At 46.9% G+C, this 25,216-nt stretch overlaps 1 protein-coding gene across 1 annotated transcript in view; it reads right to left on the minus strand.

The window, feature by feature from the left end:
- The window catches only part of LOC311233347 (mitochondrial intermediate peptidase-like), a 198,290-nt gene that overhangs the window by 17,244 nt on the left and 155,830 nt on the right, over positions 1–25,216 (minus strand). The window contains exon 18 of the mRNA XM_084320322.1: positions 17,161–17,234. Within this exon, the coding sequence (XP_084176448.1) occupies positions 17,161–17,234 (74 nt within the window). The remainder of the gene's footprint in view (positions 1–17,160; positions 17,235–25,216) is intronic.

Genomic DNA, 25,216 nt, shown 5'->3' on the forward strand with positions numbered 1-25,216 from the left:
CGTGGGGATCTAATACGGTCTGTATTGATCGATTTATGATAAAAGAAGGTCCCCCTTACACAAAATGTACCCACGAACACCATGAACAGAAACAGCTTTCGAACACAACACAAGGGCTAGAGAAACAACTTGGGCAAAGTGTATTTCCTGTCAGCTACTGTAATAAACATGGTTCCATTTTGAATATTTACGAAAAGTCTATAATTTTGCTTGAATTATCAAAAACAATTATTAATAAATTGTGCAGGTTTGCAGGTCTGCAGGTTTATGAGCTTTTATTAGGTTTATTAGCTTCAGTACAAGAGGTCTTTAGAACCTTCTGCCAACTGAGCCAAGCTGCTTCTTAACAAAGCAGCACTGGGGTCCTGGGACTGGGCTCCGCAGCCCAAGTGGATGCATTATCCCCCTGGTGTGGCTCCTGATCCGTGCTGGGCAGCGGGGTCTATGGGAACAGGTTGGCCCATGAAAGCCCTCTCTGTAGCAGGCTGCAGGCCAGCCTGGGCCCCACAACAGAGGGCTTCAGTCAGTCCGTGTGGCCCGTCAGTCGATCACCTTTCACTCTCTCCTTCCCATTCCCTCCCCCCTTTTTTTTTAACTGTCTGGTCTCTCTCACTATCAATTCTCTCTCTCTCCCAGTTCTTTCTCCCTCTCTCTCCCAGTTCTTTCTATATTTCTCTTTCCCTCCCAGGTCTCTCGCTCCCTCCAAGTTCTCTCTCTCTCTCCCCTTCAGTCTCTTCCTCCCGCCCAGTTCTTTCTCTCTCCCTCCCTCCCAGTTCTGTCTCTCTCTCTCTCCCTCCCTCCCAGTTCTTTCTATATTCTCTCTCTCTTTCCCTCCCAGGTCTCTCGCTCCCTCCAAGTTCTGTCTGTTCTCTCTCCCTCCCAGTTTTCTCTCCCAGTTCTCTGTCTGTTCTCTCTCTCCCTCACTCTCTCCCAGTTCTCTCTCTCCCTCCCTTCCTTTCTCTCTCCCCTCCCTCCCAGTTCTCTCTCTCCCAGTCTTTCTGCTGCTGTTCCTATGTAATACTGGGGTAACATTTCAGCACCAGGTTGCCTGGGAAACATCCAAGTGTGGGCAGGGAGCCACACAGATAAAGAGCCTGGCCTCAGAGGAGCCTTTCTGGGTCTGCTCCAGTTCCCCCGGTGCCCTGCTGCCCCCTCCACCACCTGGTCAGAGCGGGTAGCGGGGACATGATACACAGCTCCACCAACAAGGGCTTTTGTTACAAAGGATTGTGTGTATAAAGGTAGGGATGCAGCGATACCCATTCTCAGTACTTTCCAGTATGATCCGATAACCAAGTACCGATCCATCGCTTTTACAAAATAGTACAGGCTTAGACCACTGGTTGTGGCGGCACCGCCAGACAATTATCACGGCACATCAGTTTTTTTTATTTTGAATAAAGTATATAGTATATATAATAATGCATTTTCTCCATTAGAGAGATCTAATTAGGGCTGTCACTGACGATTATTAACCATTAATTTACCAGAATAATCAGCAACAATTGATTATATTTGCAATTGAATATTTCAAAATGTTTAATGAGTATCCTCATCTTTTAGCTTTAGATTAAAAAAACTACCAGCCAGAGAGATTTTTAAATAAATAGCTAAATAAATAAAATAGCTTTTTAAAATAAAATAGCTTTTTAGTATATTTCCATGAATTATTATATGTATATGTATTGTGTGTTATCTCTCCACTCCATGCTATGGTAGTGCTTGTGCCAGCACAGGAGATACGATTAAAATGTATTTATTATATATAGGCTATATACATATTTAAATCAATATCTTCCTTTTGAAGAAAATAGGCTCAGGAATCAGGATTGTTAAAGCTAATTAGCCTAATCCATGTAAAAAAGAGTAGCCTATAGTAAATATACACACACACACACACACACACACACACACACACACACACACACACACACACACACACACACACACACACACACACAAGAGAGGGGGAATAGCTTATAGCAGACTTTATTAAATTTTTGCTAATGAAGTGAAATATTTATCATCATCAACTATCCAGTTCGTTTTTATAGTGTAACGCTACTTCAAATCATTGGACGTACACAGAGAGAGGGAGAGAGACGGGCTCACCCCCACCCCCTTTCCTCATTATTGGAACTCTTAGCAGCTAACGTTAGTTAAGGTTTTTTACCGCAACGCGTGAGCATACAGGTATGGCGAGGATGTAAAGCAAGCTAGACCCATTGCTCACAGAGTTTACATAGAAATAGCGTGACATGCAACAGGAGTTGTCACAGGCTGTAGGACGCAGGGCTGAAGAGCTATGTCATAGCTTCTAAAATGTAAGGTGGGGGCAGCGGGCTCAGCCCCTCCCTTCCAGCTGGAGTTGACTTGAAACATGGAAGTTATCAAATGCAAGCGAAATGCGCACTGTCGAGTCCTGGCTCTAGGAGGAATCACGAATAGTGGTTTAAGAGAAGTTATTTATATTTCGAACGTGATTCATTGGGCACTAGTTAGATTATACGTTGCGCATGTTATCACTTTGAACGTCTTCTATTTCCACCGCAAAAGGCATACAAGTAACTGACGCGTCGATCATGCAAATATGCAAATCGACTAAATGTATTAGTCGATTACGTCGACGCGGTTGACGAATCATGACAGCCCTAGATCTAATGTGTTAAAAATGCAACACATTAAGTCACTTTGCTTTGATTTCTAGCATGTTACACGCTTTAGTTTTTGGGAAATGTTCAGATATAGATTTAGCCATTTTAGCCTAGTATCAGACCGACTGACAACCATTTACATCCAGCCAGGTAAATATATAAAAACTGCCAGCTTTATTCACTTCATACCGTTCCATTATAATATTCTCAATACACATTCAAGATGGTTTCTATGCTATGGATTTTGCAGCCCCATAGAAAACAACAGCGAACAGCTGAAAAGTTTCCACTCAGGCACCAAGTCTAGTTCTATAACCGTAACCTCGCCGGTCACGGTGATATGGTAAATCACACGGACATGTGTAAAAGCAGAGGAGGCCGGATGACGGCCTACACCCATAAGAACCCAAGGGTTAAAGGTAGAATCTGTAATGCCGTCAAACGGCGACCTCTGGGCAAAAGAGCCGCGCCTGGTATTAGGTTAGAGGAGTTGAGTGGGTATATGGGGAGGGGTTGCTATCGTTGGCCGTTACAGATTCTACCTTTAAGCTTTTCTCCACACGCAGAAAGGGTTTCGCAATAGCCACGAGACGCACGGCAGAAAAATAAAACCTCGGTCAGCGAGATGGATCCGATTGACCTTGACAACTATTCTGCACCTAAGGACCAGGACCTATACTTAGGGGCAGCATCCATTTCAAAGCGAACCGTAAAAGCAAATCACGGCAGTTTAAGAACTTAACAACAGTTAATTGAACAGCGGATCTAATGACAGGGAGCCAGTTCCCCTGGCGGTTGTAATTTCAGTGGCTGGGCCTCGGTTCCAACTGTCAGGAGGACAATCTCAAGGAGGAGGAGGAGGTGGAGGAGGAGGTGACCCCGAGGGAGAGATTTACAGTACACTACCAGTTGTCACCTGATATTACTACTCTCCACAGAGTCTGCCATGGCAGCGCTGCCTTCTGTTGTCATGTCCAGGCACGCCAGAGACAGCTAGCGGGGAGAAGAGAAGAGAGGAGAGGGAAGGAGAGGAGCAGCGGATGTAAGGGTTAGGAGAGAGGGAGGAGAGGAAGGGGTGGATGGAAGGAGAGAGGGGGGAGGAAAAGGGAGGCAGCTTGGCAGACATCCATCATTGGCAAAAGCTAAAACAACAGCTGCTGGTCAAAAGGCAGGGCTTGGCACTAAAAGGTTGAGGGTGAAACATCTGGAGATGACCTGAGGGGTCCAGAGGATGGAATGGTTTTTCCAGCAAGTAATTATCAGTTGACTCAAGTAAAAAAGAAAAAGTGGTATCTCACAAGAAAACTTAATTTGTACGACATTATGTACCCCAACAAAACAGACTCTGCTTTTAGATCACTAGCCTTAAAGAGGAAGGCGAATTTAAGAATTCATACAAGGTATTCCTACTGTCTAAGATATTACAAAAATATTAGTGAACATGAACGCTCTCCCTAATCCAAAATTGCTATGCTAAAACAAAAAATTATGATGTCATCAGGTAGGTATAATGTCTGAAACTGCTCCATAGACAATGAATTGGGAAATATTGTATATATGACACAGAGCACCCAGGGAATGTTCAGAGTATATGGGTACATTTTCTATTTCAGAACTGAGAACACTACAATAGAATTAAGCTAATTTGGGTATAAAATCTAAAGAAAACATTCTGTGGGTCTACAAATTCATTATCTACAGAGCAGCTCCAGACATGACATCACATGTTTGAGTCTTACTTCTCTGGTTTCTGGCTATGGGAGAAGGTAGCTCATGTTCACAAATATTGACTGAACTTTCCTAGGCCATGGAAATAACATACTGGAATTGTGACGGCCCTCCCTTCTGTTGTTTGTGTTGCTCTGTTCTCCCTGTAGGATATTGCTGGATGGAGTTGGAAGGCCCTCCTAATTGCTGTACACCAGGGCTGGGTGCTGCGCTGCTGGGCTGGGTGGCCCAAGTGTATAAGAGTCAGTATCATGGCTGGGTGGCCCAGGTGTATAGGAGTCTCATGGCTGGGTGGCCCAGGTGTATAACAGGCAGTCTCATGGCTGGGTGGCCCAGGTGTATAAGAGTCCGTCTCATGGCTGGGTGGCCCAGGTGTATAAGAGTCAGTCTCATGGCTGGGTGGCCGAGGTGTATAGGAGTCTCATGGCTGACAGTCTCTCTGATCTGCTTCTTAACTCTCTCCCTGTTGGAGGCTTTTCTCTTGGTTTGTTTCACCGCTCTATAACACCCTACACCTCATTCTCACTCATCCACACATGCTTTACACAACTGATCTGCTAACCTCACACATCCCACAATGTACTTTGGTTTTTTGTTTAGTTATTTACTTTAAGCATATCGCCAACTGTTTTTGAAATTCACGAAAAACACGAAAACAGATGCATGTTGAATTTGCCCGTGAGTTAACCATCCAGTTCAACCGTTGGCGAGTTGCCTTGGAGGTAGAAACTGTGGAGGGATTGAGTGAACTGGTTGTCGTTGCAGTAGTGTGCTTGTGAGGGGAATGGGTTTGCAAGCAACATCTGTCTCATTGCATAATCTGACGTTGTCCTCTGACCGAGTGACAGGTGAGGTGGTCATGGGGGTGCGTTCACCCCTGCCAGTGAAGGGGGTCTCAGCAGTTTTAGGGAACAATCTAGTAGACTTATCTCCTTCTCCTGTGTCTTTCTCCTTACCTTCAGGACAAATCAAAGGGTTGTCCGGCCTGTCACAGACACAAGCTAAATCTGATCTGGTTAAAGTACCAGTTGTAAAAAAGGAAAAGGATGTTTCATTGCCTGTCTTACGCTTGTCAAGTTCCTATAGTGACCCGTCACAGGAGCAGAGAGCTGACTCCTCCTTGCAGGACCTGTTTCAGCAGATTCTTCCTGCTCATGAGGTGGAGAAAGCGGCACATGGCTACTTTCTCCAGGAAGGTTTGTTGATGCACAAGTGGATGCCTCAGAGAAAGGGATTTGTTGGGGATGTACTTTTTAGAGTAGTGATACCTACAGAATTAAGAGAAGTCATCATTCAGACTGTCCATATTGCAGACCATGTGGGGGTTCAGAAAACATAATCGGCTGGGCGGCTACGTGGTGCAGTGGGCAAGGCGCTCACCACGAATACTGGAGACGCTGGGTTCGCCTGTTCGAGCCCAGCGCTCCACATTGCTTTCAGTTTAGCTGGTCGTCCGTACTAATACACATTGGCAGTATTAGGGAGTGGGAAACTGATGGGTGGGGATCGGGCGTTGTGGACAGCGACTCCTACAGGTCGGTTGGTGCGCCTGCGCAGTAGAATCAGGAAGCGATGGGGGCGGCGCCCCTCCAAAGCGCAGACCCCTGACGCTGAAAGATCGCGCCGCGCAGGTGAAAAGATGCGACTGCCGTTACCTCGAGTATCGGAGGGGACTCGTGCTATGTATGACTTAGTCCACATTGCAGCCGGCTTGTGGGAGGCAAGAAACAGCGTTTGAGACAGGGGAGGGTTGAATTGGATGATACGAAATTGGGATGGGAGAAAAATAGAAAATGGGAGAAAGAGTGGATAAAAAAAAAAGAAAAAAAAACATAATCGGCTCAGACATAACTTCTACTGACCCCGGTTGAAAAAGGATGTTTCAGCGTACCGGGAAAAAATACCACATTTCTCAACTACCAGGTTCGACACTAAAGCCTGTGGCTTGGGCGGGTCGGTGGGGGTTAAAGGTGCCTCCAGAGTCCTTTATGGGTGAACAGTTAAAAACTCCTAATGCCGTGGTGTCTTTTCCTCCAGATTATCACTTGGAAAATGTTATGGCTGATGTCATAGACTCATCCCCCCGACTCACCACAAATCGCCTCGGTCAGTCCTTTGTGCCAGTAGCAATCACTGTGGGCAAGGACTGACTTGGCCAATAGCTAGAGAACTAACGACTAGAGAACTTAAGAACTGTTTGACTCTAAACTAATGAACCCTGCATGGAATCTGGCGCAACTTGCACAATGACTAGCACCTCAGATCTCATTTGTATACTCATATTTTATATTTATTGATCATCTGTTTCCTTACACCAGGGTAGACTAAGATTTTTTTTATTCATATTTTATCTGGCTCTTTACCTTTTACTCAAGTATTGTTTTTATTGTCATATATTTTTATTGTCATTTATATTACCCCGCCTGTACCTCCCTCCCCCTCCCCTGTGCTGCTATGAGCCTTGAATTTACCCCAAGGGGGAAAATAAAGGAACATCTTATCTTATTATCTGATCAACAATCAACCACCATGCTGCAGTACTTAGCCTACTACAACACGACAAGCCATGGCTATGGACTGCCAAGCCCATGTAAACAGTGGTGAGGAACCTTGTGAGGTGTGTTAAAATGGTAAACTACTCCATTGTAAGGCCCCCTAAGGAGGGAGCGGGCTTAACCACAACAGCAGCAGGTGTGAATACCTGAGTGAAGGAATTATAGCCTGACTAATGGACTAACTGCCGTCTTGATCTCTATGATGTACCAAGTCACACCAACATTCCTCTACGGTGCTGTTCCAATGCTATTTGTAGGAGAGGTTGATTGATTGATTGATTGAAAACTTTAATTAACAGATTGCAGAATGGGTACAGTACAGTACAGCTCAATACACACAATTGTTAAGGGAATGCAGACCAGAGAAAGACTTTCGTCTTGTTTACATCAGGGTCCGCCATTTTCAATTCATAATGACATTTATGACATACACAACATACAGATATGCAGATATAATAATCTAATCTAATCATCTAATCTAATTGTAACTGAGGGGTACAATTCCCTGACTGTATTAATAAGTATGGTATCATTAAACCACTACCGTCTTATGTACATTACTACTGGCCATACAGTACACAGGTATCTTATGATGAACACTTCCCACAATGACTCGGTTCCACACAAAACTGGGTTTAAGTATTTATTAGCAGCAATGATAGTACATAATATACTTTACTTTGGATGCGCTTATAAGGCAAAGGAATGTGCGTAGGCAAATCAATAACGTATGTCCATTCTCATATTACGCAGGAGATAATAATACAACCTGAATCTTAGGAATTATATCTATGGTACTCTGGTAAGATAGCGGGAGATACTGGTAGGGGGTTCCCACCGGTTGTAAGCCAGCAGGGGGAGGAAATGTTCGAATGCAAAGTCTGGATCAACGGGGACTCAATAAGCTCCTGCTATGGGAGGCGGTATATTACTCCCTGGATCGGCAGACGAAAGCAGCAGCTGTAATCCCAGTATGCGTGCAGCATAGGTGAAAGCCAGCCAGCCTCTCCAAGAGACGGGCTCGAGTGATGTTCCTCACGGGTAAATCCCACACAGTAGTGGGGTGTAGACGGTTCTCCTCCGCTCCAACAGGACCAAAGCAATATAATAATAATCCAGCCGGAAAAGGGCTCTGCATTCACCGGTGTAGATTCTCCGGTGCGCGGTACTTCACATTAACTAGGTCGAACTTGACGTTATTCCACTAAACTCTGACACTTTACTATCCTATTCGCACGCGGTTATAAGTGCTCTATTTAGATGCACGGTTGCTCGCTTCACTTGGTCGTTGACTCGTGATGAAGGCTTTACTAGTAAGGAGCGAACGATACGTTGAACGAACGTATTAGGATAAGACAAGACTACTGCTGTATCCACCTGCGACGTATTTATACGTACGGTGAATAATCTAGTGCCAACCTTATTTCTGTCTCGTATTCCTGGGCAAAGCCGGGCATGTACAGACATGTCTTAGCGGTGACTTTGAACTAGACTCTGGGGGTATGGCAATGGCGCCTAAGAGACCGCTGTCCAATAGGAGAACGAAATATTATGGTCTGTACTAGGTTAAAGGGATATTCCGTGTATATGTACAAGGGATACACAAGGGATATCAGACGATATACAAATACCATGCAATATATATCAATCAATAAATATATATATTCGGTTTAATCTGATCCTTCGTAACACTAATCATGACATTTATATGACTGAATTCGGTCATTAAAGAACCCAGGACGCCTATCGTAAAGAGTAGGGGGTTTCCCGACGTTCCTGGCCAAATTCCCAATCAGGTCTCTGACATCAAGGCCACCTAATCATCCCTTCCCCTTAATTGACTGATATCAATCCCTGTCTCCTGAGCCGTTCAGCCATTGTGTAGTGTGCCAGGTGCCATTGTATGGTAGCCATTGAGCCTGCGTAGCCCAAGGTTGGGTGCTACCAGTGGTGGTGAAGGAGGCAATTCCCACCCTACAAGCGCTTTGAGTGTCAGAAAAACAGAAAAGCGCTATATAAATGCAATACATTATTAATTATTATGACATACATGAGATACAGATATACAGTACTGTTACATTTGTGACATACAAGATATGCAAATATACAGTACTGTTAAACAGATCCCAACAGTAAATATATACCTACAAGGGGGAGGGAACTGTACATTAGGATGGGGTGGGTGGGTGGGAGGGGGGTTCAGACATTTACGGGGGCCAGTTTCGAATTGCAGCCTCCCGTAGGTGCTCTTTGAGAGCGGTTTTGAAGGTGGGTAGAGATTCACATTTTCTTTACAGCTGTGGGTAGGGCGTTCCACATTGATGTGGCATAATTGCGGAACGTGTTTAGTCCCTTGTTTGAGCCGAATCTGGGTTGGACATGATTTGTGGAACTCCCTTGGGTGTTGTGGTCGTGGTATTCACTGACCTTAGGGAAGTATTTCGACATGTACATGGGTACCTTAGTGGTGTAGTGTATCTTGTAGACCAGGCCCATTGCAAGTTGCTGTACTCTGTCGTCTACTCTAAGCCATCCTAGGTTGTCAAAATGGGCAGGGGTGAGGTGGGGTCTAGGAGTAAGGTCAAGCAGTAGTCTGACCAGTTTATTTTGTGATGTTTGTAATCTTGTTTTTAGTGCCTTTGAGGTGCTTTGGTACCATGAGGTGCAAGCATAGTCGTAGTACCCTTGAATGAGTGCTCCTGTTAGAGTCTTCAGGGTATTTTTGTTTACCAGAGAGGAGATCCGGTACAAGAATCTTGTTCGTTGGTTGACTTTTTTTTATTACATTGGATGCCATCTTGTCACAGGAAAGATTAGCCTCTAGGATGGAACCCAGGTATGTAATTTCATCTTTCCTTGTGACAATATTGTCACCCACTGTAACAGAGAAGCCGTTGGTCTTGCTGAGTTTGTTATTTGATCCGAAGAGAATGGACTCCGTTTTACCCAGGTGTAATAATAGTTTGTTATCAGCGAGCCAGGTGCAGATTCTGCCGAGTTCTGAGCTGAGGGTTTGTTCAACCTGTAACTTGTTCTTGTCAGAGACCAGCAGGGCTGAGTCGTCCGCGAACAGGAACAAGTTGCAGTCACAAGCTGATGACATGTTTTAAAAGAGTGTTGTAAAAACTAGAATAATATTGTGTATATGTATTGTGAATGTATGTATTTAAGTTTCAGAAGACTTAAAAACAACCTGTATATGGTTGACCTTCATTAGCCAACTTTTATGTTTAATGGTGCTATATTTTCTTGTTAAAATGAGTGGCTTATATGTTAAAATAATAGCTCTACATTCCGACAGCATCACAATCAGGAGAGAGAACTCTCACTGCAAAAACTGTAAAAAAAAAAGTATATATATATAGTTTTAAGCATATACTTAAAAAAAATATCTAGGCTTTTCTCTCCTGATTGGATAAAGTGGGAAGGGATACCAGGAAATGTATTGTGTTTACTGTAGAGTGGAGGGATTGGAAAACCCATGTTACTGATCAAACACTATATCATGGCTGCTGGAATGTAGAGCTATTTAAAGGAACACGGCAACATTTTGGGAAATTATCTTACCGTCTTTTCCTGAGAGAGACAAGAAGATAGATACCAGTTTCGTCTCTGTGTGTTCAGTAGAAAGCTATCTGGCTCCACGTTAGACTAGCTTAGCACAATGAATGGAAGCGGACAGTGCCGGTTAGCCGGTTAGAGAGGTGTTAGTTGGACAATGCCTAGGCTAACCGTCACTGTCCGTTGCATACACTGTCACCTGTTGTGATAAACCCGTATTTTAAGTATGACTCCTGTTTATTAAAAGAAGCTTTATGTGTCTTGGAGGTCGTAGGCTCCTCTTCTGGCTCCTCAGTTGGTGTTTCCCCGTTGCAAAGAAGCTATCCAAAGACGTTTTTTTTGTTTTTTTTAACACATTTTTGCTAACATTAGTCGCTCGCATCACGAACGCGGAAGTGAAAGTGCGTTAGGGAAAATATATACAACGATCATATGTAACATACTCCAAAACGTATGCCGTTGCTGACGATCAGAGCATTTCAGAGCACCCCTTTGATGCATTCATGATGAAACATAATACCTATTATATACCTTTCGATTTTGAAATAGTAACGTGTCCAGGTGAGCAACGCAAACGACTTTAGCAAAATTCACATAGCGCTCCTTAACTCAGCTTTTCAGGAATTAGCCCGGATCACTCTGAATTTAAACTATACAATATTCACCACGGGATAACACGCGAACGTATACATGAAAAAAATTACTATTTTTTACATGTTGGACGAGAGATAGTGACTGTCAAATGAGCCATAGTATTGTCTCCATAGCTATAATATAGAATATAGATATAGCTCTGCAAACATCGTGACGCATCATGAAAATAGGCAATGGAAAGCTGGCCCATTGACTACAGCAGTGGTTCTCAACCTGTGGTACGCATACCACTAGTGGTACTTGGTGGTACTGCTGGTGGTAATTGAAAAAAAAAAAATTAACTTAGAAGCAGGCCAGTGTTTCTAGTTGCGGCCGCGCAATAGTTAGATAACCTAAGTGGGGAACAACCAGGAGATCACTGTGACAGAGATTAATGCAGTCTAAATAGTCATACATCTTTTATTCAACTTCAGCCCTGATCATAACCATTAAATTTTTTAGAATTTTTTGTAATGTCAGATAAAAAATTAAATACTCCCACTTTTCTGAAAAGAGTTGTGGTTAAATCTGACATTACAAAAACAAAAAATCCATCAAAAACGGTGTTGTTGCTAATCATTGACACATGCCTAGCCTGTAATAATCCCCGCCAGAAAAATGTACTTTGCATTTGATATTGAAAATATTTTACTTTGTGTTTTTTTAACAATAATTTGTGATGCCATCACATAAACTGGCATTTAAAGGGTTACAATTCGAAAATGTATTGAATATGTGTTTTTTTATTTTATTTTTTACAATAATTTGTGATGCCCATCACAAACACTGACATTTAAAGGGTAAATATTCAAAAATTCTTGCACCAGAATGCAGGAAATTAAGTCTTTGTAACAAAATAATTCCTGGTGGGGGACCCCCACTTAGAAAGTGGCCTGACTGGGGCTATATTTCACACTATATTTCCCAGCCTGAATTATTTCTCCAGTCCGCCCCTGCTTATGTGAGTTGTCAATGGACAACAACATGTTGTGAGTGTGTGTGTGTGGAGAGAGAGAGAGAGAGAGAGAGAGAGAGAGAGAGAGAGAGAGAGATAGAGAGAGAGAGAGAGAGAGAGAGAGAGAGAGAGAGAGAGAGAGAGAGAGAGAGATTTCTCCGGAGCTATGCTCGGAGCATTTATTAACGTTACATTTTCAACAACATTGCTGCTAATTGGACACTTCATGGAGGCGGGGTAATGTTGTGTCGAGTTCATGCGTGTACTGGTGTAGGATGGGCTCCGGCTCCGCTCGACCGAACGTTGGAAACGGGGTAGTTGTGTCGAGTTCATGCGTGTACTAGTGTAGGATGGGCTCCGGCTCCGCTCGACCGAACGTTGGAAACGGGGTAGTTGTGTCGAGTTCATGCGTGTACTGGTGTAGTGGGCTCGGCTTGACGTTACTCCGTTTCCATGAAGTAATAGGTGGCCAGCTAGCTAGCATTAAGCTAACGGAGGAACGACAGCTAACGTTAGCTAATAATAGCGTTGTTTACAAACTGAAGACAGGGCTGCGCTGCCCGGCTGTGAGGGGGAGGAGGCTGCAGCAGCTTGTGTCTGTTGCTCTGAGCGAGGAGGAGGAGGAGGCGGAAGGGCAAGGCTCTGGCAGCGCGTCTGTCTGTCAACAACTTGCGGGAGCAAGCCAGCTGGTACCGATACTGCAGAAAGTATCGGCACTTCGGGAAATGAGTATTGAAGCCTTTTTAAATATTCAGTATCGATATGTATCGATACTTCGATATTTTTGACAACACTAAAGGAGAGAGATGTTGTAGTTCCTCATCTCCTGTGCTACCTGGACTGTCTTCCCTGGTTCGTACATCGTCCTGATGTTCCATGTGGCAATTCTGGTGGTTTTCCTGGGGGTTAAGAGGGGAGTCGGCCTTACAGCTTCCTTTCGGCTTTCACTGCATGGCATCATGCGCCTCCTGTGTGGGAGCCCTTCTTTTCCCAGGTCGAGTTGGTTTTGAATTATCGTAGATGCTTTAGTAACATGCTTTTTTTCCAGGTAGGGTTGTTGGCCCTACGCAAACCCATTTAACCTCTGGGGGAGGGTTTTGGAGTTGGCTTGTTAGTCCTCTTCCCACGCCTATTGTCTTCCAGGTGATGGATTGCAGCCTCATACCACGTGAGACCAGACAGGCTGAGGGTTGTGTACAAGCTGTCTCGGCACGTCAAGCCCAACCAACTCCTGCTACTGTGTATTGAAAGCTGCACTAGGCGAGCTAACCCTACAAGCAACGCAAGACAGGTGGCTTCCCTGTGACTTTCCCCAATTCCCTCCCGCTGCGCACCTGTGACACACCTACAAATAGGCTGTGCCCGAGATCATCTGACTGGCTTATGCCACCTGCCCAGTTAATTAGTCAATAATCTCAATAACACCTTCACAATAACACAGCACCTTCATACAATAAAGTGACCACAGTAAAATCATCAAATTGGCTACAACAATGTCTATTTCTCTAATTCTCATTTTGGCGCACTCCTCCAGTTCAGATCTCAGGAGATGCTCCCACACTGAACTAAGCCATTCGAATTTGACTGTTTTGCTGACGTAGAAAGAATTCTCATCTGCATAGTAACACCCCCTCTTTGTTTGTAACCACCGCGCACACTCAACCATTATTTATTGCAGTACGCAAGCAAATGCGTGGAATTGAAGTTTAACAGTTAGTTAGCATTGGGTTAGCATTTAAAAACGTTATGAGCAAAACGGGCAAGATATGTTGTGCTGTTCCTGACTGCCAAGCAGTGAATACGTCCTTGCATTCATTTCCTGATGATGTCGTGATCCGCCAGCAATGGGCCAAGTTTGTTTTGTTTTTGGAGACCCGCCGGATGTGTACCGCACATTTTAGCAAGGAGGACATTGAGAATCAAGGACTTTATAATGCTGGGATGATTTCCAGGATGATTTCCAGGATGTTACTAAAGAAGGGAGCTGTACTGAGTAATCGAGTACTCGGGACCCGAAAATATCGAATCAGTAAGTACAAATGTCGTAATTAGTCATTTATTCACTGTCTGGGTTATATTTATTATGGACAGAAGTTGTCAAATCATTACTCAGCAACTGTCAACTGTCTTCACATGTGTCAATAGAGTATTAACGTTACTATTTTACTGTAGTGTTTCTGCGTTTTGCGCTTTTCCTCTTTCTTATACAGTAGGAAGGGGGAAGAACGTGGGTGTTCCTATGACTTGTATTCAGCTTACAGCTTCGAAACTCCACTTATTTAGTTTTTACAATGTCAAAGCCTTTTAAATATAATCAAAACATTTGTCCGCTGTATCGTTTTATGACAGAAATCTGATAGTGTATGTGCGTTCACGCGAGGGGGAGTCGGATTCTGGCAGGGAGTCTGAATTCGGCACAACACCGGCCGAGGCATTATTTGTTGCAGAGTTGAGAGCTCCCCAGAGTCCAGACTACAGCTGGGCGATCGCCTAAAATGGCGATTGCCTAGAGCAAACTATTGAATATTATTATGAAGAGGAAGAGGACAAACGCTGATGATCCATCCATAACATAAGGTGCGTTTTCACCAGACTATGTTGGATTCTAGTATTTTCAAACAGGCTGGATGTAACGTTGGTTGGTGACTGTCACTCAAAGCGCTTTGCGAGTATGGGCGGAGCCCAGCCCAAAACAGCTTGAAATCTTGAAGTGGAAAAATGCTGCTTTAGAGTACTTGATTAGAAATGAAATTTTTTGCACAAAATGAGTTCCCTTCTATCACTAACATTATTGCTTAAAGGTCCTGTGTCTTATAAATGGCCTTTTCCAGTGTTTAGCATTGTTTCCTAGCAATGGGGGATTATATCAATGTGGTCTGTGTCTCTAATTATTATTTTGACTCATCAGTCTAGTTTCGAGTTCACGAGATCTTCCCTCACTCAACTAAGCCATTCTGATTTGACTGTTTTGCTGACGTGAATAAGGCACTGATCTGCATAACTAACGCCCCCTCTATGGTTGTAGCGCAACCACGCTCAATGGCAGAGCGAGTGGAAATACCTGCACTTCCTCAAGCGGGTGCCGACAGCTAAGCACACACGCATTTATACTCTCTCTCTCTCTCTCTCTCTCTCTCTATCTCTCTCTCTCTCTCTCTCTCTCTCTCTCTTCTCTACGAGTGGACCGGCCGCGTCTATTCGTTTTGCGAATCGGATTGGCCACTGCCGTTTCTGGTGTGATCTGATTGGCCACTGACGTTTCTGGTCATGTGACATGTGCGCCCCCAATCGCGTGACGCGCCCATTTCCGCCTCGACCAGCAGCAAACTACCTAACGCCTAGTTTATCACTGGTTAAGCTTAGGCGACTCTTTCGAAGTTGGTTAAGGTTAGAGTTTGGAATCAGGGCTGGCGTTCTATCGCCCTGCTCTAAGACAAACTCTAACCTTAACAAACTTCGAAAGAGTGCCTAAGCTTAACCGGCGAAAGAACTTGCCGTCACACGATTGGCGCGACCAGATCAGTGGCCAATCAGAGCGCAAAACGTGAATGCGGAAGCATAAATGTGTTAGGAAACGAATAGACGCGGACCGGCCGGAAACAACAATGACGTAACCACTACACCTCCCTATTGGCAGTGGTAGTAGTCGTAACAGTAATCCAGTATATTTTTGTATTATCTAAAAAATAAACCAGTTCAACACAAGTAACCACTTTTGCTTCATTTCAATGATGGCTCAAATGTATTCTAGTCCAGTGGTTCTCAAACTCGAGGCACCCCAGCCGTTCCATGTATTTGTTAAATTCCACCACCAGCACACCTGATTCAACTAATAAAGGGCTTGTTAAGTTGAATCAGGTGTGCTGGTGGTGGAATTTAACAAATATGGAACGGCTGGGGTGCTTCGAGGAGAGGATTGGGAAGCACTGCTCTAGTCGATTTTGTGTTTTGAGCACAACGTTCATCATAGATCTAGCCTCTTTATTTTGCTCTCAAAGTGCATCAGATTGATGCATTTAACTTTAAAATGTACAAAAAAAAAACAATTATGGGGGAGCATGCCCCCGGACCCCCCTAGAGGGTCACCCACCACAGTCTCACAAAATTCTGTGGGAAACACTGCGGGTAGGGTATCTCCCAGGCCTTTCTGTGTGGAGTTTGCATGTTCTCCCCCTGCTTGCAAGGGTTACCCCCCCCCCCCCCCCCGATAAGAGAAACCCAATGGAAAAACATGCAAAACAGGTCGCTAACACTGTCGCGTCACTGACGAAGACGGACAGGAGCACTTGGATTGGTCCCCGGGGGGGAAGCCCCACGCCGACGCCCCTATCTGCTCCCGGCTGCCCTTGGGGGGGAGGATGACGGGATGGGTCAAGTGCAGAGACTCAATCGCATCGGCGACCCAACTAATTGCATGTGTGTGTGTTCTGCCTGCATGCCAAATAAAGACTTCTTTAAAGTCCAGTTATTATTATACTGTAGTTCAGTTGGTGATTAGATGAGTTCTATGTAGTAAAAAGGGTATCTTCCCACGTAAAACCATTAGGGACATGATGAAACACTTGATGAAAGAGTCCTGCCAAAAAATATCAAATTCACCATACTGACCCTCCCGGCTATGCAGGATGCCAAAACAATCTAATCTCCATTACATAATGATAATCATGTACAGTCTGCTCTCTTGTGTTTTTGAATACCTTCTGTCAGAACACGATTTGTTGGGCAGACTTACCCAAATGTTAACAGCCAAATCTCGCGTTTACAGCTTTTGTACGGGACGAAGGGCTCAAAACGCAATGTACGTATAAAATCGGACTATTTGCGAGGATCGATATAGTGCATACGAGTTCTACCTTTCAAAATAATATGAGAAAAGCTAGAAAGTTGATTGACAGTGACACACTAACTCCTTAAGGCCCCTGTGACCTTTTGTGAACTCTTAGAATATGGTGGGAAAATTGCACTACCTGCCCAGGGGGGTCCCCTGCATATAGGTGTGAAGAACATGACATGATCTCCACGGAGGCGAGAGGCCAGGTAGGGGTTAAAAAGAGAAAGAAACATGTCCTAGTACCTTCTACCATCAGCATGGGTTCCTTTGCTCCTCCGTGGGCCAACATCTCCCGCCGGTAGCGCTCCCCCATGTCTCTGTGTGAGGGAAGAAAGAGAGAGGAAAAGAGAGAGAAAGAGCGAGAGAGAGAGAGAGAAAGAAAGAACGAGAGAGAAAACAGATAAGATTACAGCCACCTGTATGCTCCTCTCGGATCAGTTCTTGGTCCACCTCTCTCTCTCTCTCTCTCACACTCACACTCACACTCACACTCACACTCACACACACACACACACACACACACACACACACACACACACACACACACACACACACACACACACACACACACACACACACACACACACACACACACACACACACGCGCACACACCAAGCCCAGGGCCAAGTATTCCCAGCTCTCTCTACACATAAACACCCCGATGACAAGAGACAGAGATCCGACAACCGCAGGTGGAACTAAAAAACAATGTCGAGTGAGAATGGGGAGGAAAAGGAAGACGGAAAGACGTATAGAAAGAAAGGGAAAAAGAAGAAAGGAATAGAAGAGAGAGAAGAAAAGAAATGCTGCAGGGTCTGGGATCAGACCGGAGAGAAGGGGGGGGGGGGGGGTCTGCTGATAGGGGAGGTCTGGTAAACGTGGATGCTGGCGTCTGTGGATTACAGCTAGAGACACCTGCCATGGGGATGTCAGTTTCATATTAATGTCATGTTGGACGTCAGGCGTCGGAGGCTTAGCGGCGTCCTGGGAAAGCTGTCCGTCAGACGTCTCAGGCCTCTGAGTGAGCACGTAGCGGTTTAGAACGCTGAGTAGGGACAGGGAACGAGGAGGTGGAATCATACGCAAAGCTTCACTTTCTGTACGAATAAAAAATTTGAGGTCACGATTCGATTACATTTTTGATTCTTTATATGTTAAAATGTATTCATACTACAGATGTAACTGAGGGGTACAATTCCCTGACTGTATTGATAAGTATGGTATCATTAAACCACTACCGCTTTATGTACTTTAATTACTGGCCATACAGTACATGATATATAAATATGATGAACACTTCCCACAATGAATCGGTTCCACACAAAGTGGTAATTAAGTATTTATTGCAGCAAAAGGTACATAATATACTTCTCTATTTTACTTTGGATGCGCTTATAAGGCAAAGGAATGTGCGTAGGCAAATCAATAATGAATGTCCATTCTCTGGTTACACAGGAGGTAATTATACAACCTGAATCTTAGGGAATTATATCTATGGTACACTAGTAATATATAGCGGGAGATACTGGAAGGGTCCCCCCGGTTGTAAGCCAGCAGGGGTAGAGGATCTGTCGGTAGTAGAGAGTCTGGTCAACGATGACTAAGGAGACTCCAAGTACAGGAGACGGTGCAATAGTCTCTTGATCCACAGACGAATACAGCTGTTCTCCGTAGACTGTAGCTCCACAGTGAAGAAAGCTAGCCGGCCTCAGGCTCTCTGAGGCGCAGACTCGACGTGGCTCCTCACAGGGTAAATCCCACACATGTAGGCGTCGGCGATTCTCCGCTCCATAAATCACAGGACCAAAACAAATATAATCCAGCCGCAAAGGGCTATGTAGTCGTCGGGTAGATTAATCCAGTGTACATGTCCACACGGTTCTCGTCTAGGTCTCCTCGGGTGAAAGCGCCATGAAAGCAGCCCAGCCTGGATAAGCACTCTAGCTGGTACGAGGAAGCGTTGGTGATGCTGGTCACTGTAGAACTTTAGCCGCACGATACACTATACACAAATAGACTATTACTGACTTAATAGAAATATGTCGCACTCGACGGTATAGCGCCAAACTCTGACAATTCAGTTATTAATTCGCACGCGGTCTCAATGCTCTATTTGGGGCCAAACAGGCCATACTTCACCGCACGTTGTATCGTGGGTGAGGCTTCAACTTATTGGGTAACTCTACTTCTGTATTCACCTGCGCCATATTTATATGCACGGCGAACAATCTAGTGCCAACCTCATTTCTGTCTCGTATCCCTGGGCAAGGCCGGGCATGTACAGACATGTCTTGACGGTGGCCTTGAACCTGACTCTGGAGGCATGGCCCTGGCGCCTGTGGACCGCTGTCCAATAGGAGAATGAAATATTATGGTCTGTACTAGGCTAAAGGGATATTCCGTGTATATGTACAAGGAATATACAAGGGATATCAAACGATATACAAATACTATGCAATATATATCAATCAATAAATATATATATTCGGTTTAATCTGATCCTTTGTAACAGCCGCCTCCTAATTAGTCCCACCTAATTAGCTAAGCAGAGACAGATTAACCGCACTGTCCACTACTCAATGTCTGTTGTGAGGGGTCGGGCAGTTCACAAAATCATGGGGTCATGGTCGTCATCGATAGTATCGGGGAGCCTTGGCAGTTCTATTAGCCTCGCCACGGGTCGGGTGTAGATCCGTCCTTGGACGAGCACTTCGGCTGCTCGGACCTTTCCGTCGGCACCGGTGATCACTTTGCTTACGCGGCCAGCCGGCCACATAGCTCGGGGTAGTGACTGGTCGATAATCATGACGACTGTCCCTTCTGTCAAATTGTCTCTCTCTTTCACCCATTTCTGGCGGGTCTGTAGAGACGGTAGATAGTGGAGTAGGAAGCTGTTCCAAAACTTGTCAGCCAATACTTGACTGTACCTCCACATTCTTCGGCCGTTCGCTTCTTCAGGCCTGTACATTGTCTGTGGTAGCGCGGGGTCCAGCCGCCCCATCAAGAGTGTGTTGGGGGTGACTGGGTCGACATCTGCTACATCACTTGAGACGTAACCGAGGGGCTTTGAGTTCAATACTCCCTCGATCTCCGTGAGGACTGTCATTAGGACTTCTTCCGCCACGGTCTGGGCCCCAAGCACGGCGTACAGGGCTGTCTTTATTGAGCGTACTTCTCGTTCCCAAGTTCCACCGAAGTGAGGTGCGTTCGGGGGATTAAACTGGAAGTCAATCTGGGATGGAGCGAGGTGGGTCTTAAGTTCTGGGCCCATAGCTTGGAAGCTCTCTCTCAGCTCTCTTTCTCCGCCTTTGAAGTTTGTCCCGTGATCAGACAATAATATAGACGGTTTGCCTTTCCGCGATGTGAATCTTCGGAAGGCCATAAGGAATGAGTCTGTGCTCATGGTTGGAAGGAGTTCTATATGCATCGCTCGGGTGGTCATGCATTTGAATACAATACCCCACCGCTTCTCGGTTCCTCTTCCTTTTTTTATATACAGCGGGCCGAAACAGTCCATACCGGTGGAGTGAAAAGGCTTGTCGCCGAGTCGGAGGCGACAGGGAGGTAGGTCAGCCATCCGGGGTATACTGGGCTGCGCTCGCCACTTACGACAGTCTAGACAGGTTCGCTGGAAGTGCCGCACTGCTTCTCTCCCTTGCAGTATCCAATAACGACGTCTGATCTCTGCGAAGACTCTCTCTGCCCCGGCGTGATGCACATCCTCGTCGTATTTCTTTATGATCAGCTCTGTGACCTTGTGTCGGCTGTTTAAGACTATCGGGTACTTGATGTCATCCGGTAAGTCTGGAGCTCTCCGCAGACGACCACCCACTCTGATGAGACCATGGGCGTCGCTCTCGGGGGCTAGGTGGAGCAGTCTGCTGTCTGATGGGACGGGCTTTGCTCCCTGTAGACAGTCTAGCTCATCGGGGAACGAGTCTCTCTGGGCTCGTTGTAGTAGAAGAAGTTCTGCTTCTTCGTAGTCAGCTGCTGTAATGTCAGTAGTGAGCTGAACCTCTGGGTGGTGCCACAGGAATGTCTTTAGCTGCGCACTCTCTAGGGTGAGGCAATCGTCTATGTCGGGGTCTGTGGAGACGAGTGTGTTCAATCCACAGAACATAGATTTCTTGTTTTCGGCCTCCTCTTTACTTGCTTCCCGTGGGGTGGGTGTAGGCCACTCTTCTTCCGGGAGCTTGAGGAACTCTGGCCCGTCACTGTATAGGTTGTGACGGGTGAGGTCATCCAGGGACATTCCCCGGGTGATGACGTCAGCTGGGTTGTGTTTTGTGTCCACATACCTCCAGCTTGCTACTTCTGTTAAATCTTGAATCTCTGTGACTCTGACTCCCACGAAGACCTTGTATCTGCACGAATCAGACCGGATCCATGTGAGTACTGTCGTGGAGTCTGACCACAAGATTGTTCTTTGCACCGGAATGGTGAGTTCACGTTGGATTAACGTGGCGAGTTGCGCTCCTGCTAGGGCTGCGCAGAGCTCTAGACGCGGGATAGATTGTTGCTTTCGTGGGGCTATTCTTGAGCGAGCCAGGATGAAAGCAGTATGTATTTCTCCTCCCTCCTCTCGGGCACGCAAGTAGGCCACCGAACCGTAGGCTACTTCGGAGGCGTCGCTGAAGACGTGCAAGTCCATCTGGCACGTCTCCGACCTCACTGTGGGTGGGAAGTAGCTGCGGCGTATGTTGACACCTGGGAGTGAGCTGAGTTCCGTCTCCCACTCTCTCCATGTGGATGCAAGGTGTTCGGGTATGGGGTCGTCCCAGCCCTGGTCCTTGTCCCATAACGCTCTTACAATCATCTTTGCCCTGGTGGTGTAAGGTAGAATACATCCCAACGGGTCATATTGTCTGGCGAGTGTTCTGTATACACTCCGTCTGGTGGTCGGTAGTGCAGTCGACCTTCCCTGCTCCTTGGTCAGGGGTGTGTGTTTATAATGGAGCGAGTCTGTTTTGAAGCGCCAGACTAGTCCTAATGTCATTTCTTGGGCTTCTCCTGGGATGGTCGCCATCCAGGTCTCGCTGCTTGCTGCCTTGTCCTCGGGGGAGAGGCTGCGCAATACTTGCGGGTCGCTGCTGGCCCACTGCCTGAGATCAAAGCCGCCTTTGATCAGGGAGGCGCGGAGCTTGAGTAGAAGGGCCTCGGCTTCTTCTGGCGTCGAGACGCTTTGCAGACAGTTGTCCACGTAGAAACTATTTCCTACACTTTGTCGGACCTCTTCATCAGCTGCTGGGTCCTCTGCGACGTGTTTTTGCAGTGCAAACGTAGCACAGCATGGGCTGCATGTGGTTCCGAAAGGGAGGACTTCCCATTGATAGATGGCTGGTTGCTCATCCCCGATCCTCTCTCTCCATAGGAACCGCAGCAGGGGCTTGTCCTCCTCCACTAGTCTCACCTGCAGGAACATCCCTTTGATGTCGCCGCTGATGGCCACCTTGTCTTGGCGGAAACGTAGTAACACGCCTAGTAGAGAGGGGCCGAGTGTTGGGCCGGGCAAGAGCTCTTTATTCAGATTTTGTGATCTGATCTGGTAGCTGCAGTTGAACACAATACGATCCTTGCCGTTGTGGTGGACTTTGTGGTGCGGCACGTACCATGATTCGGTCGTCTGATCGGCCTCTTTAATGTCAATTTTCTTTATGTGTCCCGCTGTGATTAGCTTGTTAATCTCAGCGCGGTACACAGTCTCTTGAGCGGGGTCTCTGGCTAGGCGCCGCTCTGTGTTCAATAGATACCGCTCCGTCGCTTCTTTTGGGGCGTGGAAGGTAGGCATACCCTCTCGCCTCAGGAGTGGAGTTGCGTATCTCATCACTCCGTTGACTTTGACTCTCTTTGTCCCCTGCTCGAGGAGGGCTATAGCGTAAATGTCTTCCTTGGAACGAATGTCTTTCTTTTCGTTCTTAAAGGGCATTGTCTCTAGTGTCCATAGCCTCTCGACATGCTGTAGGAGGGTGGTGTCTTCTTCTGTCACTCTGGAGTGGAGGCAGTTAGTGGCTGCTGTTCGGTTAAGAGACTTAGCGAGGGGGCCTTGTAATGTCCATCCTAGGCGGGTCTCGACTGCTGCAGGACAGCCTCTGGGCCCTGTGTGGACCCGGTCTATCGGGACGATGAGGTCTGCATGGTCGGAGCCTATCAGCAGGGTCGGGGTGGCACCGTCTATGAGCGGTATAGGTAGTTGACGCAGGTGCACATATTTATCCATCAGCTTGGCGATGGGGTAGGTGTACTGCGACAGGCCTATTTCTTGGCTGGTGAAAGCATTAGTAATCCTATACCGTCTCTCTGGCTGCCCGCTTGCTGCGATAGTGAAGGAGACATTCTCGCCCTTTATCGTCTTTAGATCTCTTCTTATTGTCCGAATCGTCATCTGGTTTTCGCTCCCCCGCAGCCCCAGCTGGGCCGCAGCGGACGCGAGGAGAAGGGTCTTCTCTGACCCGTCGTCAAGGACGGCGTAAGTGTCCATGACCTTATCTTGGTAACTCAGTGTTACGCGGACCACCTTTAAGAGCACCCGGGCGCCCCCGCTGCTGGCGGGGTCAATGTACATAACACTTGCCTTTGTGCTGCTTGAGGGTGCAGGCTTTCTTCTGTTACTGTCGTGTAGGACATCTAGGTGGGCTCCGTCACACCGATTACACCTCTTCTTTAAGCGGCAATCGGCTGCCATGTGACTGCGCGCACATCGGTAACAGCGTCGGTTGGACTTTATCCATTGACTCACCTCGTCGGCGGTCATCTTCTTGAACGTGTCACATTGTGACAACCAGTGTTCCTTTTCGCAGTACGGGCACACCATCTTCCACTTCTCTTTCATCGAGGGGGTACTGTGGTTCTTGCTGCTCGGTACTGATTCTGATTGGTGCATGACGGTCACCAATCTTCGGCCATCGTTTGCTCTCCTAGGTCCCTCTCTGGAGCTTGGGGTGCTCCGCATGAACGTATCCAACCGTAGGCTGTTGACTTCTCTCGCCAGGAAGTCGGCTAGGTCTAGGAGGGATGGCTCGGGACCGTTAGGATCACGGTGGTCTCTTTGCCGCCTGAAGCGCTCTTGTCGGGCGGGCGGAAGCTTCTCTAAAATCCTCTCGACATTAGAGTTTGCGTACAGTTCGTGCATACCCTTTTCTCTTTGCGCCCCCAGCATCCCTACCAGGGATTGTACCTTGATAGACAGGTCATCTAGTGAGCGATTGTCTGTGGCTGGGGGTAGGCGGTCAATATGCCTTATCTCTTGTATTACGTAGTCCCATATGCGTCCATATCTTTGGTCGAGTGCTGCTAGAGCCGCTGTGTATGGGGTAGTAGAGGTGGCATAGGCCAGCGCTATATTGTGCGCTCGGGGCACCTTGAGGTGCTTCAGTAGGATAGCATACTTGTACGGTTCATTAGCTACATCGGACATCATTGTCTCTAAGCACATTCGTAGCTCCGTGTATTGTGCTCTGTTCTCGTGGGTGAAGTCCGGAAACGTCGGTGTGCCAATGTATGATGCCATGGATGGCTGGCACATCGGTGAGCGTTGGAAGAGAGGCCTCCTAGGCGAGTCTCCTCTTACGCCTCTTGGTGGGCTGGTACCTGCTGGGTACCATGGCCCGCGTATCCAGGTGCTGTTCCTCGGGGCTGGTCGTGCGTCAAGCTCACCCGTGAATTGAGTCGGGGGTCTGTAGCGCAGAGCCGCGGGGGTAGAGCCTGGGCTGTACTGGACCTCCTGGTTCTGTGGAGTACTGTGCTGCTGTCGGGCTTGACTCTCCTCCTCTCCCTCTTCTTCTTCCTCTGGCAGGTCCTCTAGATCCTGTAGTCGTCTATTTAGCCTCTCCGCGGTGTAGACCGTTTCTTCCTTGTAGCTGGGTCTCACTTGGACCGGTCGGGGAAGGGGTTCGGAGGGGGGTATAGGCTCTCTCTGGTGGTCGGGCTCAGGGTCGCTTGATCGGGTAGGGGAGGGTGCCCTTGACCCTTGTCTTGACGAGGCCCTGGAACCCCGTGCGGAGGGAGGGGGTGTTGCCCTGGTGATCAGCTGCTCCATTATCTGCGCTTGTAATCGGTCGCGCTCGGCTTCGCGCTTGGTGAGAGCGAGGTCGCGCTCTGCTTCTCTTTGGGCACCGGCAGCGGCGCGCTGGGCTTCGGCGGCGGCGCGCTGGGCTTCGGCCCGGTCCCTTACCATATTCTCTTCCGTCTGAAGGCGTCTAATCTCTAGACGTATACGATCTTCGTCGCTCCGTTGCTGCGCCTGAAGGCGTTCTCTTTCCATGGAAGAATGTTCGCGCTCACTAAGCGTCTGTGCTTGGA

The sequence above is a fragment of the Notolepis coatsorum genome (genome assembly GCF_963971535.1).
Source record: "Notolepis coatsorum genome assembly, chromosome: 1".
NCBI classification, from domain to species: domain Eukaryota; kingdom Metazoa; phylum Chordata; class Actinopteri; order Aulopiformes; family Paralepididae; genus Notolepis; species Notolepis coatsorum.